The 17341-nt window shown below is 34.8% G+C and overlaps 2 protein-coding genes across 2 annotated transcripts; both read left to right on the forward strand.

The window, feature by feature from the left end:
* Nucleotides 1–3883: 3883 nt before the first annotated feature.
* On the forward strand, nt 3884–14767 carry LOC114386549 (B3 domain-containing protein Os07g0563300-like). Its single transcript, XM_028346577.1, has 14 exons — nt 3884–4218; nt 6502–6583; nt 6725–6823; nt 7030–7357; nt 7479–7818; nt 7937–8033; nt 9511–9685; nt 10486–10565; nt 11017–11061; nt 11150–11413; nt 12037–12086; nt 12500–12613; nt 13350–13420; nt 13517–14767. Exons 1-14 carry the CDS (start codon nt 4082–4084, stop codon nt 14278–14280), a joined length of 2646 nt encoding a protein of 881 aa, XP_028202378.1. The 5' UTR covers nt 3884–4081; the 3' UTR covers nt 14281–14767.
* Nucleotides 14768–15603: 836 nt separating this feature from the next.
* Nucleotides 15604–17341, forward strand: LOC114387763 (syntaxin-124-like). The gene has a single exon (XM_028347963.1). It carries the CDS (start codon nt 16099–16101, stop codon nt 17011–17013), a length of 915 nt encoding a protein of 304 aa, XP_028203764.1. The 5' UTR covers nt 15604–16098; the 3' UTR covers nt 17014–17341.

Consider the following 17341-nt stretch of genomic DNA (forward strand, 5'->3'; position numbering starts at 1 on the left):
AAAGGAGATTAGTTGAGTATTAAATAAAAGTCTTGAATGTCTCTTGGTTACACAAAAAAATGGAATCAACAATGAAATAATTACATATGTCTTGTGGTTGAATAGATATTCATCAAGCTTTAATATGCTCAATATTAATTATATGAACCTTGATTTAGGCAACCATCTTATTTTTTAAGGGACAAGTTATAAATATTACATCCGTTTCTTATTATAAGAAACAAGTAATAATATATTTTACCTAGAGTTAGTATAATTATCCTAGCATTTGCATATTATTTTTAATTTTTGATATATTATGTTTTGTAAATTAAAAAATTATAAAGGCATATATATATATATATATATATATATATATATATAATGTTACGGGTATTGCACTCTTGCTTTTGCTAACATATATTTTAAGAGCTTGAGTTAAAAACATTATGCATGCCCTAAAAAACATTAATACTTTGCTTTCAATATTCTCAATCGCTTCAAAATTGAGTACTAAATGATTTTTATATTTTAATATAATATATATTTTATTAAATGTTACAACTATTTTCTTAATCAATACTTTAATAACACTCATTGACATCTTTCAAAAGTTATAACATTACAAGGTCGGGACACATGTCATAAGTCATAATCATGGCTTATTGAGTATTTTTATGTCAAAATTTAACCTAAAGTTTTTTGTCCTATTTGAGATTAGCAGTTGAGCGTATTATTATAAAGATAACACTGATCAAATTTGTGACATCAAACATGTCATGATAAAGGTCATTATCAAGGTCATATAGTATCCATGTATATATTCAGTGACAATAAATTTGCCAACGAAGAGTTATGAACGAATTATAAAATATAAATAACAAAAGCTAATGGTTAGAAGTCATATTTTTAGGCAACTACGAATATAGAAGATTGGATAATTAAATTAAAGAAGATAGTATATAAAGTAGCATAATTCTAATAGCGTTAGTTGGCAACTCTTATCATCCCAAGATAAGCCAATAGATAATAGTTTATAGCCGAAATTTTTGTCTTTTTTTGTCCTTAGTTGCCTAGCACGTATGACAAGAATATTTCCTTATTATGTGCGTGCTCTAGGCTTCTAACTTGCACTTACGTTCTTGTCTCGTTCCTTCTACTATTTTTATTTTCCCATTTCTTTTTGCCTTTTAGTCCTATGCTACGAGTAATGCCATTTAGATCACAGATTTGTTCCTTCATGTGAATCAAATCGAAGTTGCTCCTTGGCAGATGTGATGGGGTGGCAAGACACAGGTAACCTCTCACCCTTTGTTTTGCTTCTATTACTAATTTCCAGGACTTGAAGTCAAAGGATTTGTATTATAGGTAGCATGTGCTGTAACTAAACCAGTGTAATGCTTGATTAGTGGAGTGAAAAAAGCCAAACCAAATTGAAAGGCAAATGAAAAGGAGATATATATAATTCTTTAGTTTGGACTACGTGTAACTTTGGCCTGGTCTCTTATTTTTTTAGATAGTTAAATTATTTTCTCTCTGAAATTAAGTTATTTTGGTTCCTCGCCCAATTTTAAATTAATATTTGACTTCAAATCAGATCATAAAAAAATTCTGTTGCCCATGATGTGAGCACATTGTTAGTGAAGAATACCTTTGTAACTTATATTTCGAACATATTTGAATTAGCTAGCCTTAAATTATTCACAACTCTTGGCAATAATAAAAAGGAAACGTATTGCTTTTTCGGAAGAAACAACCAAGTAGGAAAACAGTGTTGCTGCTACATGGATCATAGAAGCTTAGAGATATAGATGTGGTCGAGATTGGTTTGCTTAATTATCACTTTTGTGCCAAACAATGTGTGCCTATCCCTCACACTATAGTATTTATTATATCATCAGGACGAAAAACCAAATTGTTTCTTGTCCTGGTTCATCTCGATCCAACGATAATTAAGGATTACTATAGAATTTTCCTGCACCCGTCAAATTGGTTGTTGGCCTCGTCATTTTCAACTTGAATGCATGTATTTAGTTGGAAGATCCCTTGTTCCAAAACTACTTGTTCTTTCATGGAACACGGGATGTCTCAATCTTGACTGAAACAATTTAAAATAAAGAGAGAAAAAAATATGCATGCTATTTATGGATATGTGCAAAGCACTGACTTGCATGGTTCTTCAACACTTTGGTAAAAAAAAAAAAAAAAGTTTCTACCACCTACTATATGTTTTATGTAATTTGCTAACACATATTATATTCCGATATTAATTAACATATATACAAGGACCAGTCGTGTTTTGACAATGATTCCATTTAATTTTTGGGCATTATCGATCTCCACGCCGCTGCATTATTATTGACTTAAGTTTCGCATCAATAGTAACAGAAAAATAAAAGTCTTGAAGAATGAAAACTTAATTTCAAGGTACATAAAAATCTGAATTATATATGTTTTATCCGTAATCTGAATTATATATACAGATATATATAGAGACACTCAAGATTAAAAATTAATGAATTAATATGGTTATATAACCACTTAAACAAGTCAAGTGAAATTATTTTTAATCTTAATTACTTAAATTTAATCTATATGAATTTTTTTCTTAATAACAATAAAGTACATATTACGCTGTACATAGTTGATATATATATATATATATATATATATATATATATATATATAATATTAATATAAATTATTTATTTGCATTAAAATATTTTAAAAAAAATATAAAACGTAATTTTCTGATGTTAAAACAAATAACATGGAAATTCATTTGCTCAACGTTATTTGGAAAGAAGAAGCGCGTGTGGTTAGAAGCTTGGTCGTCCATTAAAGACCATGAAGTAGGTATTGGGAGTTGCGAATTATCAATTACGTGATTGCGTCGCGTGAGCTCGCGGGCCATGCAAGATAATTGGGTATTTTGCCATAACGACCCCCACTCTCACCTCGGCGCGTCACTCGCCCCTTCCATTCCTTTCACGTGCTCCCATTATCCTCATTCCTCAACTTCGATTTCCACGCGTCCTGCACCAGTCAAACCCCTTCTAATTACCGATCTGCCCTTATCGTGTTTTCCCCGTCTCACTTTTCCAACCTTTTTATAGAACCACTTCACCATATTTTACATCCTAAGATTGGAATTTTACTGATTATAGTTTGTAAGATACTTATATTCAGTTCCAGGCTCTATATTATCAAGATTTGGCATGTGCATTTCTACTTTTACATTCTTGGATTACGGAAACTTGTTATAGTATGCTACTATTCAAGTGGTTTTATTATGACCAAAGTGAAAAGAGCTTATAGAAATTATAAATACTACTACAACATAAAGTTATACTATTACGTAACTTATAAATAACTTTCAATTTTTATTAATAAATCAATCCATCGTATTTGTTTTCTTACGATGTTTTCTTTTAATATGAGAACGGACAAAGGCTAAACCACGTCAATAAGAAGAGACGGGTGGCCTAGTGTGCTTTAAAAGTCTCCTTGTTTATTTTTTCATGACATGATGATAACAATAAGAAGAAAAAAACATTAACAGAACCTTTTTTCTAAGATAATCTTAATTTATACTAGTATTGATCAAAATTTTATATTAATGTTTTTTTTTCTGACTAAATTTTATATTAATGTGAATCTCTTTAATTTTTTTTATTCATATAAATTATAAATAATATTAAAAAATTTATAATAACCCCCCTAATCTATTCAAGAATTAAGCTAGATCCCATAAACAAATTACATTAGGTTTGAACTAAAAAGGAGGGTGTAAGAGAGTTATAGTAATGATGATGTGAGATTTTCCCATTTTGTCCGTGGAGGAAGAGGAGAGAGAGAGAGAGAAAAGTTATGAAAGGGAGGGAGAGAGAAACGACGACGCCAAATGAGCATTAGTGCTATAACAACAACTACTTTTAAAAACCCCGTTTTTTTTTCTCTCACTTAAAAAACACTCACTCCTACTAACTTACGCACGCCCTTACTTTCTCTCTCTAAAACCCTCCTCGTTTTCTCTCTCTAATTGCAGATCAGGCCGCACCAACCGTTGTGGTTGTGGATTCGGTTGGGGTTCGGAGTCGCTATGGCTTCGGCTTCGTCTTCGTCTTCGTCCTCCAAGCTATGCTTCAATTCCGACTGCAAAGAGTTGAAGTCCGAAAGACCTAAGAAAGGGTGGAGACTCCGCAGCGGAGAACTAGCCGAGCTTTGTGATCGATGCGGGTTAGTAAATTAACAACTTTCACTATTTTGTTGACTCGTACAGTGTTCTATTTGATTTTTTTTAAAAAACAAAAATTCCTATATCTTTCTTCTGTTTTTTTTTTAAAAAAAATTAAAATTTTTATTTCCATGTTTCTGTTTTTTTTTCTTTTTTAATTTTAGAGCTAGTTACACGTGGCTGTTAGTTTAAGAGATTGGGATTATTAGTTATTTTTTCTAGGTTTGGGCATTCCTCCTGCAAATTTGGATAAAGTTTACTGCTTTAGACCTTAAGTATGTTGTCTTGAGGAAAAAAGAATTTTTTTTTTAGAGGGTATTAGGTCTGTGTTGTGAATTGTTTTTTTTATTAACGATAAGTAAATAAACTTATGGTCTCTTCAAAAAAAGAAATAAACTTATGGTGATTTTGAATTAAATGAGGATGGTATTTCTCTTTTTTCTTTGGGGGTCCGGTGGTATGGGTTGCACATACCGCTTTGATTTCCCTAGTTCTTACAGTTATTGCAGTCTGAAATGTAATTGGAGCTTTTCTAATTATGTAGCGTTTCAATTTGGAACTAAGTTAAGCATAGAGACGGGGTTGGTGCTTCTCAAATTACGATCCATAGCTGTTTATTGCCGATATTTCAACTAGAACAGAACGTGCTTAGTGTATTATTTGTTTGAGCGTGGGCATTGGTGGTGCATAGTTATTAGTACTGAGATATGGCACATGCAAGTGGTCTTTGTGCCACCCTACTATACTGTGAAAAGTTTCTTATTGCTGGTATTTCGCTTGCTATGTTATCCATATGCACTATTTTAATTTAAGTATTTGTACTATTTTAACAGTCCTTGGCCCCTTTAAATTTCTCATCACGGTTTAACTTAAACCCCATTCTTTTCCCTAGCCCATGCACCCCTTATTATCTAAATAAAAAGGATTGACCATCACTGAGTTTGTGGCCTGATTTCTCTGGCAAGTTCTGTATCCTTGATCTAATAGTGCTTATCAAATTCAAAGGAAATTTCTAGTGGATGGCCTGATTTCTCTGGCAACTTCTGTATCCTTAATCCCTCCATTCCAGATTATATGACATCTTAGAGAGAAAAAAATTGTTTCAGAATAGATGTCATTTTACAAAATCAATGCTGCATTAAATACTTTTTTCTAGGACTACCCTTAATCAATACATAGTGCGAGTAATGTATAGTAAGAGTAAATGAGTAATTAAGTAGAGAGATAAATGGTATATTAGGAAGTTACCTAATATTTTTTATGAAATTCAACAAATTAATTGCATTCCTTAATTCCTGTGCCAAAATCTTAAACGTCGTATAATATGGAACGGAGGGAGTATAGTACTTTACTTACACGTTATTGTCATTTTGAATGATATTAGATATACCAAAAGTATTTACATTAATGTAAAAGCACTATGTTATGTGATGGAGAAATTGTCTCTTCTGAAGAGGGGGAGGAAGCTAAAGAAACTACTACCTAATTGTGCTATTGGGCAACATTTTATTTTAAAATAAATCCTCACCAGAGGAATTATAAATTACATTGAGTGATATTAGGATTGGCCTCGTTAAACTAAAGTTTACTATTAAATGGATGCCGTATTGCTTCACTAGTTGTAGATCTCCTTACTAGAGTCATGACTGCTGTTTTTTATGTTGCTTCAGTAGATGTTAAGTAATGGAGGTTATTCTTTGTTTTTTTGTAATGATGATATTTGAAGTCATTTTTTCTTTACATGAGCATATCTCTTTTCAAATGCTTAGTTTGAGTTCAACATTTTCTTCTTCTCGTTATGATGGTTTTGATATATTGTGTTTGATATTCATCTGAAAGAAGCTGTTTCTTTAGTTAATCTGAGTAACCTATTCTGTCTGAATGCTGGCCTCAAATCAAATTCTGCCTTGTTCATCCTATATTATCTTTAGTCAATGTGATTCTCTAAATTATTTATATTTTAATGCCTACGTTGGATTATGTACAAACTGAATGGACGACATATAGGATCTAATGTGTTATCTGGTCAAAAGAATTTTGTTTTTTCTGCCATAAGAGGTTTTAATAGGTTCAGTAACAGAGGTTGACCTTTATGATAGAAAGAGCAAATAAATAAATACACTTTGGTCTTTTGTACTCGATAACAAATGTCTTGATCAAGAATTTAATTGACCATATGTAAATAATCGTGCCTGTTGCTTATCATATGTGTTTTGATATTGTTTTCTTGCCTGATGCATATATGCTATTCCTTTTGTAAAATTTGGTTGTTCCGGGATACTCAGCTCTGCTTTTGAAGAAGGGAGGTTCTGTGAAATTTTTCACTCAAATGCTTCTGGTTGGAGGAGTTGTGAGACTTGTCGAAAGGTGAGCCAAATCTTTTTTATGGTTGTTTGAAATGCTTTATTAATGTTACTGTTGCTGTGTTTGCTGCAAAAAATTTTACATAGTTTCCAAAGCTGAGTTTGAATTATGTAGTTTTAACTGATGATTAATCATTCTTTGCAGCGGATTCATTGTGGGTGTATTGTTTCAAGTCATGCTTTTATGTTGTTGGATCCCGGAGGAATTGAATGTTATTCATGTGCCCGCAAAAGTATTATTTTGGTAAGTGTCTATGGTTTCCCTCTTAGTTGCAAATGCCTTTTTGTCACTTTTGGCTTATACCTTTAAATCTTGAACTCCATATCTAGTAATTAAGCTGCAATTGATTGTTGTGAGATGATGCTTGGACAATATCTCACTTTACCTGTTTTGATCATTGGATGAAACAATTTTGGCATAGTAACTCTATTCTGTTATCTGTATCTCAGCCATCTAACCTGCCTTGGCCACAGTCCTTTCCCCTTCAAAATCGTTTATCGGATAGACTTAGAGACCTATCTGGCAAAGGTTGGAGTCAGCTAGCTGGATCAGGTCCTGTACCATGGAAGCAAGCACCCAGTCTGTTCAATTCTGCTTCTTCATCTGACATGATCCCAGAAGTGCCTTCTTTAGTTGAACTATCCAATAGCTTTGACAAAATGTATTGCAATGAAAGGTTACCTGTCTCAGCCTTGGAAAAGAAAAATGAGGACTTGTCTGGAATATCAGTTAATTGGAACATCAAGCTTGGCTCGCGGGAGATGATGCTTATGAATGGTAATGCAGGCTTTGACATTCTCTGAACTTTCTACCCTTTCTGATATCTGGTTTAGGAGGTAAAGTCAACTCTTAATATCATGAAGATGACTGTATAACCTGATTCTTCATTATATTGCAGGAATGAGGAATGAGGATAAATCAAGTTCATGTTTAAATATGTGTCAACAGCCTTCTTCTCTGAAGGAAGAGTCATCTCCTCAACCATTTGGTTTGCCTGTGCCTAATTCATGCCAAAATGAAAGAAATGGTAAACTTGGGGTAACTGGAAGTCATCCACAACAAACTCCACCACCTCCAGGAAAGCAATTTAATGGCACTATGCATTTAGCACCTGATTCATCAGGTGAGGCTCAGGTTCGCAATGGGCGGCCTCGAGCAGATGCCCGAGGAAGAAATCAGTTATTGCCACGGTACTGGCCAAGGTGTACAGATCTGGAGCTACAGCAAATTTCTATTGAGTATCCTTCAAATCACATGATCGTAGTGCTGGTTTATATATAACTATTTTATTGCACTTCATTTTCCAATAATGTCTAATGCCATACTGGAAGCTACAATATCTTAACTATATCCCAGTTCAAATTCTGTAATTACTCCCTTGTTTCAGAAAACCTTGAGTGCTAGTGATGCTGGGCGAATTGGGCGTTTAGTGCTACCCAAGAAGTGTGCTGAGGTTGGTCTTGAGATTCTTCAAGCTACTAGGGGGATAGTATTTTTGGTCTGAGTATAAGTTCTGCGGATGCTTTATTTTCATAGTAAACTGAATTTATATTTATAATTTATAATAATTAACAATTGACTACCTGCCTTATGTAATGCCTGCATACCATAATTCTCTTGTTTTGCCCTGTAATTGTGTTTGATAGACTCCTTATTTGTAACAAATTAATTAATATACACTGTCCAACAAGAATCTAGTTTTTGTGGTAATTAGTAAGTTCATATGACCTAATAATAATAATAATAATATTCTCCTCACTTGTATTCCTCTGCAAAACTTGTAGTAAAGTGGAATGGGTGAGCTGCATACTTGTGATCAGGAATAGTGTCTTTTCAAGACCAGAGAGTAGGAACCAAGAAAATATCAATGTGAGAAGACATGTTTTTGGCCATAGAAATCGACCAAAGAATGGGTCTACACATCTACACCCCTAAATTACATGCTCAAATGAAATTTTGGTGTTTAGCAAGATTATTTGAGATCCTATTTGTGGGCTTATCATTGTTCATCACATAGTTTATAACCAGTTGAATGGAGGGAAGATTATAGTGTTGACTCTGTTGACAATTTAGGAATGATACAAATACATGAATAAGTTATGACCTATCTGCGAAGATTAGGTGAACCAGTGGAACAAAAGGTTTTTGGACTGTTAGTTATAAGAAACTGTTAAAAGTTGTTTATCTGATGATTGATATACTATACTAATTGCCATTAGTAATGATTTGGAGGAGGCAATACTGAAAAAGGGTGTGGTTGGTGGTAGATATAAGGCTTAAATAGGCTAAAGGAATGTGTAGGCTAACTCTAGTTTCTTCCATGAAGTAGCTACTAGTAGAAAGTATGAAGAGTTTGATTAAGTGGCTGGAGGTGTAAGAAGCTCTATTATGGACTCCTGATTTGTTGCAGTCGAGGTCACAAATAGGCATTTCAACACTGTGAAAAGGATTTTGTGGTCCTTTTTGAGGCTTAGACTGGTGTTTATTATGGATGAAAAGGCTAGGAGACTTGCTTGACCTTTTGAGGAGAAATCTAGAAAGGCAATTTGGGATTTGTATGATGAAAAGGCTTTAGGTCGAGCATGTTTTTTCTTAGCTTCTGAGCTGCCCTAGTAAATTTTATTGATATCAAGACTAGAGGTCTTTTAAGAAGCATGTTAAAATTGTATATTGTTAAATGTACTAATAATTTTTCCATGATATATACTATAATGTTATGCAATCTTGAAGTACTTGATGTTGCTCAAGTATAGTTTCGATTAACTGGAGTGTAGAGTTAGTCATCTGTATTATTTTGGATTGCTGCAAATTTGTGAAATTGCTTCTAGGCAGCATAGTAGTAATTTGTTTATTATTTGGCATGGTCATCTTGTTTTTTCATGAATATTCAATCAATGGTTATATGATATTATTTCTGCTCCATGAGACAGACCTACTTCCCACCAATTTCTCAGCCTGAAGGATTGCCACTTAAAATCCTTGATGCAAAAGGCAAGGAATGGATATTTCAATTTCGCTTCTGGCCAAACAATAACAGCAGAATGTATGTTTTAGAGGGTGTCACTCCATGCATACAGTCCATGCAGTTGCAGGCTGGTGATACTGGTAAGACATTGTCATGAAGGTGATTCATGTATTGGAATATATAATAGTATTCGTCTTATTTACTTCCTGTTAAGTGTGTGTTTAGGGTGGTTGTGCGGTGGATCATGATTGTGGTCAAAACCACGGTGGCTGTGAAGCAACACTGAGCTGCTTCAATTTTTTTATGGTCTCATCACAGTTTTGGTTGCACACCGCGGTTCCACCACCAAACCAAACATCCTCTAAGTGAAACTAGCCTCATGAGTGTTGGGAAAGAAGAAAAAGAGATAAAGATGGCAAACAAATTTTTAACTTATGAGAAAATTAATAGTTTTTTTGTTCTTTTCCCCAAAAAACTTGCATAATTTATAGCCATATCTTTTGATTGAAAATATCTCTCTTTGGAAAAAAAAGGTGCAAAAACAGTCCCTGAGTAAGGAAACAACCCAAAATATATTCCAAGACAATCTAAAGATATTCTTAACATTTTCCAACAGCCCTGTCTACGTTGGAATTCTTGCACAACTGACCTTGATGCTATTTTATTCAATTCAGAGGATTTTTGGTTTTCTAAAGTTTCTTCCGTGAAAAATTTGCCTTGTAAAGCTGGCCATATTATTTATGCTTGTAATTGTATTCAGGATTTCTAGAATATTATGCTCCAAGATTTTGCCTCATAATCCCTGTTGAATCCTTTTGCCTTGTGTGATTATGAGCCCCCCTCCCCCTCCATTTCTGAGTATGTTGTACCACCATCTTGTGGTTGATTTGTTGTTAGTTGAGTTCTATGTTTTGTGGCTGACCTGAATTGTTTTTCTCAGTAACATTTAGCCGGTTGGAGCCAGAGGGAAGGTTGGTTATGGGATTTAGAAAGGCTTCAAGTGCTGTGCCATCCGATCAGGTAATTGTTTGAACAGCTACAATGTATAATTTTCTGAGGTGTACATGTATGTTTTAACTTAAATTGTATAACTGATTGAAGCTTTGTCTGCTTGGGTCTATCATTAGCTGGATGCTTGTATGGATAATTATACATGTCAAATTAGTTAGGAGACATAGGTACAAATTCAGCACTTGCCTTAATCAAGATTTTTTGGGTACAGTCTGAAGTTTCTATCATGCCCTATTGTATAATTGGACTTCAATTTTGTACACTATCTGATTGTTTGGACTTATAGTTGTGGGTATTGTCTAATAAAGGACAATTTATCAATTTAATAAATAATTTGTTATTTTTGTTTGTATATTTTGTATTTTTAACAAAACCTGTATATATTTATATAGTTTGGTGAAAATTCGAACTTGTATACTGAAACCTTACATCTGTTATGTGCATATTTTGCTTTTTGCAGGACAATGAGACCAAGACTGGAAATGGATTTTCTGCACATGGTGAAGTTAGTATCAAATAGCTAACTGCATTGTAATTGCTAATGTTTGCCACTTAAGTTATTCTCATGGTTGCATTTTTCATCTGTCGTTTAGGTTGAATTGGCTGATCCTAATTCATGGTCTAAAGTTGATAAGTCAGGATACATAGCAAAAGAAGCACTGGGGAGCAAATCATTAATCTCTAGAAAAAGAAAGAGCAACATATTGGGCTCAAAGAGTAAACGTCTGAGAATTGAAAATGAGGATTTAATAGAGCTGAAGATTACATGGCAAGAAGCTCAAGGTCTGCTCCGGCCCCCTCCTAGCCACATTCCAAGCATTGTGGTGATTGAAGGTTTTGAATTTGAGGAATATGAGGTACCTGTATTCCTGCTTCATATCAGAAAGGGTTATGGATTGCTGATGTTGTTATAACTTTTAGTGAAGTAATGACCTAAACCTTTCATTCAAACTTTCTTTCTTATGGTGGTTACCAATAAAAAACGATAACACATTTTCATCTTCGAAAAGTAATTCTTTATATCTTATAGTCGCATAAAACTAACCAAATGATAGTTCTGATGTGTCCATCATGCAGGCCATATAATTAATCCACTGTGTAATCTTAGTTGAAAATATAGTCAATCCAATGTATTATAAGATTTGTGAGTAGAAATACTGAAGTTCACTTGTCATACTGGCTGAGCAAACCGGAAAGGAAAGCGAAGGGAGACTAATGATCCTCAACTAGTCTTAGTTGAGTATTGTGTATGTTAAATCTTCAAATTCTGACACCTTTCTTCCTCATCATCCAGCCCTTAAACTAAAACACGTCTCTGGTTTAAAATGCTGAAGTCACATTCTCTAGAGTTGTACATCCAATGTTGAATTGGATTAGTGTCTGCTGTTGTTGTCATCTTTCTTGGTGCTTTATTTGATTGCAAGAGTTCTAGGAATTATTATGCATTGTGGAAACCTTTATGATGAGAATGCTTTTACAGGAAGCTCCAGTGCTTGGGAAGCCAACAATTTTTACCAGTGATAGTGTGGGGTAAATCACTAATCCTTAATTAGATTTTGATCACTTTCTTTGTATGTCTTGGTTTTTTAAATTTTTTTTACGTATTTGTTCATATATCTTTTACACTCACACACAGTTCTTCTCAGAGATGTAGAATGAATTTCTGTTGTATGCATAGCATTTCTAGTGGGAAACCTAGGATATTTTTTAATTATGATGATGGTATATGGGATTTGATTTCGTGTCTCACCTCGAGACAAGCATTGGCTTTTGATTGTTTCTGTACTTTCTGAGGGATGTTATGTATATACTTTTTATTGTTGTGCATGTTTCATTACCAAGTTCTCAAGAAACACATTAATTTCTCATTCAGACTGGGTGATATTTTTTAATTAATTTATATATGTAAATTAATTGCCAGCAATGATCTTTATTTGTGCCAGTGAAAAGATCCAGTGGGCTCAATGTGAAGATTGTTTCAAGTGGCGCAAATTGCCAGCAAGTGCGCTTCTTCCATCAAAATGGACGTGTTCTGATAATTCGTGGGATCCAGAAAGGTAACAAGAGTGATCAATTCTCTTAATTCTCATAGGCATTTTTGGTTTCCTGTGTTATCATTAGCTTCTTTTTTTCCCCTCCCTTTTAAGCTTTCCCCGAGTGTATAAGAATGTATTTCGTATTTAAACAATTAGTATGGATAGAAAGTCATCCTTGATGTTCAAGAGGGTATCTTTCTGAACCTTAGATACATCTAGCTAACATGTACATATGATTTTCCTTTCATAATAGAGTTGCAGTATATGAATGTATGTCTTGCTTTATTTTGGATTCAACTAAAAGTGCTATGGACAAGCTTTGTATACATGGGATATCTTGCAGTGATATTTAGACTTTGGTAGGAAGGTTTGTTATTTAAATATGATTCTTTTGGTGATGTTTTTTTTATATGAAATATTTATCTATTTCAATTTATTGTAGTGTAGAGCACTCTAGGTAACATATCTTTCCCTGTCTAGGATGTGGTTGGCAGGAGAGAAAGAAAATATAATAAGTGGGAGAAGGGTTTGGAAAAATGACACTACCTTACCATGCATCATGTCAAGATACACTGTCAATTTTCACCCTCTTCCCTCAACTTAGCTCATGTTTACTTGCACAAGGCACGAGATTAATTTATCAATCTAACAAGGCTGTCCCACAGAATCATTTGCTCAAACTTTATAAACCTATGTTAGTATGTAACCAATATATTAGTGCATTATTTTTTATTTATTAAATTCTATATGCTGCCAGATCTTCTTGTTCAGCTGCGCAAGAGCTGACAGCAGAGCAACTTGAGAATTTGCTACCTCCTTGTAGTTCAGGTTTGAATTGTTTGATTGTTTTACTTGAAATCTTTAATATATGAATTGCAACATTAGGGTATGAAAACTATGTTGTTAAATGCATTTGTTTGCCAGCTGTTCCCAAGAAAATGAAGGCTGCCAAACAGGATCCTGATAATGCTGAAGCTTTGGAGGGACTTGACACCCTTGCAAATCTAGCTATCCTGGGAGAGGGTGAGGCACTCCCAGCATCCGCGCAGGCCACAACTAAGCATCCACGTCACAGACCTGGCTGCTCTTGCATCGTTTGCATTCAACCTCCCAGTGGAAAGGGCCCCAAGCATAAGCAGACATGCACATGTAATGTATGCTTAACAGTGAAGCGACGTTTCCGTACCCTTATGTTACGGCGTGAGAAGAAACAATCAGAAAAAGAAGCAGAGACAACTCGTAAAAAGCAACAGCAACAACATCCTCAACCGTTACCTTCATCTGAAATTTTGCTTGATGAAGATTCCTTGCCCTGTAGTAACACAGGTGATAGTAGCCCAAACCAGAACAAAGAGGGTAATGATGGTTCTGATGATGATCCTAACCGAATAAAATCATCAGCTTTGCCATTCAAAGGTCAAATTGACCTCAATATCCAGCCAGAGCGAGAAGAAGAACTATCTCCTGGTTCAGATTCTGGCGGCATGATGAAGTTGCTCCATGATGCTACTGAGCGGTATCTCAAACAGCAGACTGTGAACTCTGGTACTGGAGATTCATCAGGCAGTCAATCACGGCTGGTAGGAGATGCAATGAGGGAAGATAAACTTAGCAATGGTGTTGCCCATGGCAGTGGTAGTCATAATACTGATAAGGAACATGCCCAATCTTTGTCTATGAATGTGTGAAAATCATATCGGCACTAGCCATAATTGATACGTTCTTGCAAAGCTATATTGAAGTGGGGAAAGATTTTGCTGTACATTTTATCCACTTCGGCTTCTTGCTTTTTCATGTTTGTACATAAAGAGGGGTAGGAAAAAATGGTGAGAAACCAATATATTCTGGTAATATAAGTGGGCATCATAGTGGTTTGTGTAGGAAAACTATGAAATGCAGCTGAATGGGGTAGTAGGTTGAAGCTGTTAGTTTCTTTTGAGAGCTCACCGTGCCACCTGATTTCAACAACGTTGGAAATGTAACCATGCCTAATTTGTTCTCCCAATTTATTCTTAGCCTGTAAGATGTGTTTATACTTTCTAGTAACTGCTAGTTCTGTTCGCTGTTTCCCTTGATTGGAAATTTGGAGGCACAATTTTACTAATTATCAGCAAGCAACCTATGTGCTGTATACGACCAATGATGGCCGAGAAATATTGGTTGTTTTAAGGGGAAGTGCACTCGTCCATTGTTATTGTACTACAGGCTATATCAACTGCATTTTACCCCTTTAAACTCGTGATGTAGCCTCAGTACAAATCTACCCTTGTGTAATTATTAATAGCCTATCTTTAAATCATAGCTGTCGTCATCTCCCATGACCCTTTTTGGATTGATTAATCTGCCCTTAAACTTGTGTTCGGCAATTATATTTTTAGTTTATCAATTGGCCAAACGTAATTGATAATCTTCCTCCAACGGACTCGTGATGGTTACTCATTAAAAGACAATTTAACAATATCCCTGAGATACCCAAAAATCCCTTTGTGCTGTACATTGATAATGAGATGAAAGATAAGGGTGCAATGTGAAGTGATTTTTTTCCCCTTTTAAATTCCACTGACAGGTAAGGGTAGTTAAAAAAATACAAATTTCGGTTGATTTAAATTTAAATGACTTTGTTTGGATATATGATCAATCTGCAGTTTACAGACGACATCTTTTTCGCTAAGAGCAATGATTTATATATAAAAAAACATTAAAAAATTGTGTTTGTAATATTATAAGAGATGAAAAATAACTAGAAAAGTTTATTTGGTAAATAATTTTTTTTTCATTAACCTTAAATATTTAAATTTTTTATTACTTTATATGAAAGTATTAATAAATGCTTTTCAGAAATGCAAAAAAAATAAAATTAATTAATGATCCATATTCATAAATTTACTCCGTTCTCTAAAGTTAAATGCTAAAGTTTCATTACTTTCTGCTAAAAATAAATAGAATATATGGATGAAATTAATGACTCGGCAATGAAAGTTTCCTGCAGTGCCTAATACTTTTATCGTGAGAACATCTATTCGAATGATGAGATTTCAGCTCAAGAGTACCCATAAAACAAAATACCAGAATGGCTGAGGGGACAGAAATAAACGCATTGCCACTTGTTAAAAATACGAGACGAGGAAACTTTGGTACATCCAATTTCTAATCGTCCTTCTATGATTAGCATCAAGTTAATTTGGCTGGTCCCCGTTTCACATTAATCATGCACCTCTAATACCTCCACAACTTGAAAAAAGGGACTTTTGCCCTCAAAGCCTTTTGTTGGTGACAATCGGTTCCTTTTGCCTTTTGTCACCTTCAGTTTCCTCCCTGTTAGTCAAATTGATCATAATCCATAGCAGGACGAGGACACAGACAATTCAAATGTGAAAAAGAACACAAAGCATAAAGCATTGTGTTACATCAAACCATCTGTGCCCTTTCTGTTACTAGTTTGACCAACAACACAAAAAATAAACCCAAAAGAAGAAAAAAAAAAAAGTTAGTCATTGTTCATCAAAATGAACGACCTATTCTCAAGCTCCTTCAAAAAATACAGTGACCTCAAAGAACAGGCCCACATCGATGATGTGGAGGCGGGGAAGGAAAGTGTCAACCTCGATAAATTTTTCGACGAGGTGGAGAATGTGAAAGAAGACATGAGACTAGTTGAGAAGCTCTACAGAAAACTGCAAGAGTCCAATGAAGAAAGCAAAATTGTTCACAATGCTAAAACAATGAAGGATCTTCGAGCCAGAATGGACCAAGATGTTCAGCAGGTTCTCAAACGTGTGAAACTCATAAAGGGCAAGCTTGAATCTCTCGAACGTTCCAATGCAGCCAACAGAAACATTCCAGGGTGTGGTCCAGGTTCCTCAGCAGATAGAACCAGAACCTCAGTGGTTAGTGGCTTAGGGAAGAAACTGAAGGACTTGATGGATGATTTTCAAGGGTTGAGGGCCAGAATGCAGAATGAGTACAAGGAAACCGTGGAACGAAGGTACTTCACCATAACAGGAGAAAAGGCTGATGAAGACACCATAGAGAACTTGATATCAAGTGGAGAAAGTGAGAGTTTTCTTCAGAGGGCGATTCAGGAACAAGGGAGGGGTCAGATAATGGACACCATATCGGAGATTCAAGAGAGACACGATGCTGTTAAGGAGATAGAGAAGAATTTGATTGAGCTGCATCAGGTGTTTTTGGACATGGCAGCTCTTGTAGAGTCTCAGGGTCAACAACTTAACAACATAGAGAGTCATGTGGCACATGCAAGTTCTTTTGTGAGAAGAGGCACTGAGCAACTTCAAGACGCTAGAGAGTATCAAAAGAGTTCTAGGAAGTGGACTTGCTATGCCATTCTTCTTGGCATTGTACTCGTTATTGTACTCCTGTTTCCTCTCTTGACGTCACTTTTACCTCACTTGTTGATTTGAAGAATATATATCTTGAAGAGTTTAATTTTCAACCCCGACATTAGATTTTTGCACTATGAAATGTCCAAGAGCTACTAGCATGTGAGCACGCACGCTGCATGAGCAGCGGAAAATGGGGAGCATCTGTGATGGCTTCCTTCAGATTAATTTAGGCATTTCATATGCAGAAACATGAAACATTCAAGTTCTTTGTATGAAATTATTGATGCAGGTGACCTTTTGAAGCCAAGAAAGCCACAGAATCAAGTTATTCTCTTGAGTATTTTGGATTCCCATAGAGTTGTAATAGCATGTTGACTTACTTTTGAATGATTCCATTTTTGTCTTA

Source organism: Glycine soja, chromosome 15 (assembly GCF_004193775.1).
Source record: "Glycine soja cultivar W05 chromosome 15, ASM419377v2, whole genome shotgun sequence".
NCBI classification, from domain to species: Eukaryota; Viridiplantae; Streptophyta; class Magnoliopsida; order Fabales; family Fabaceae; genus Glycine; species Glycine soja.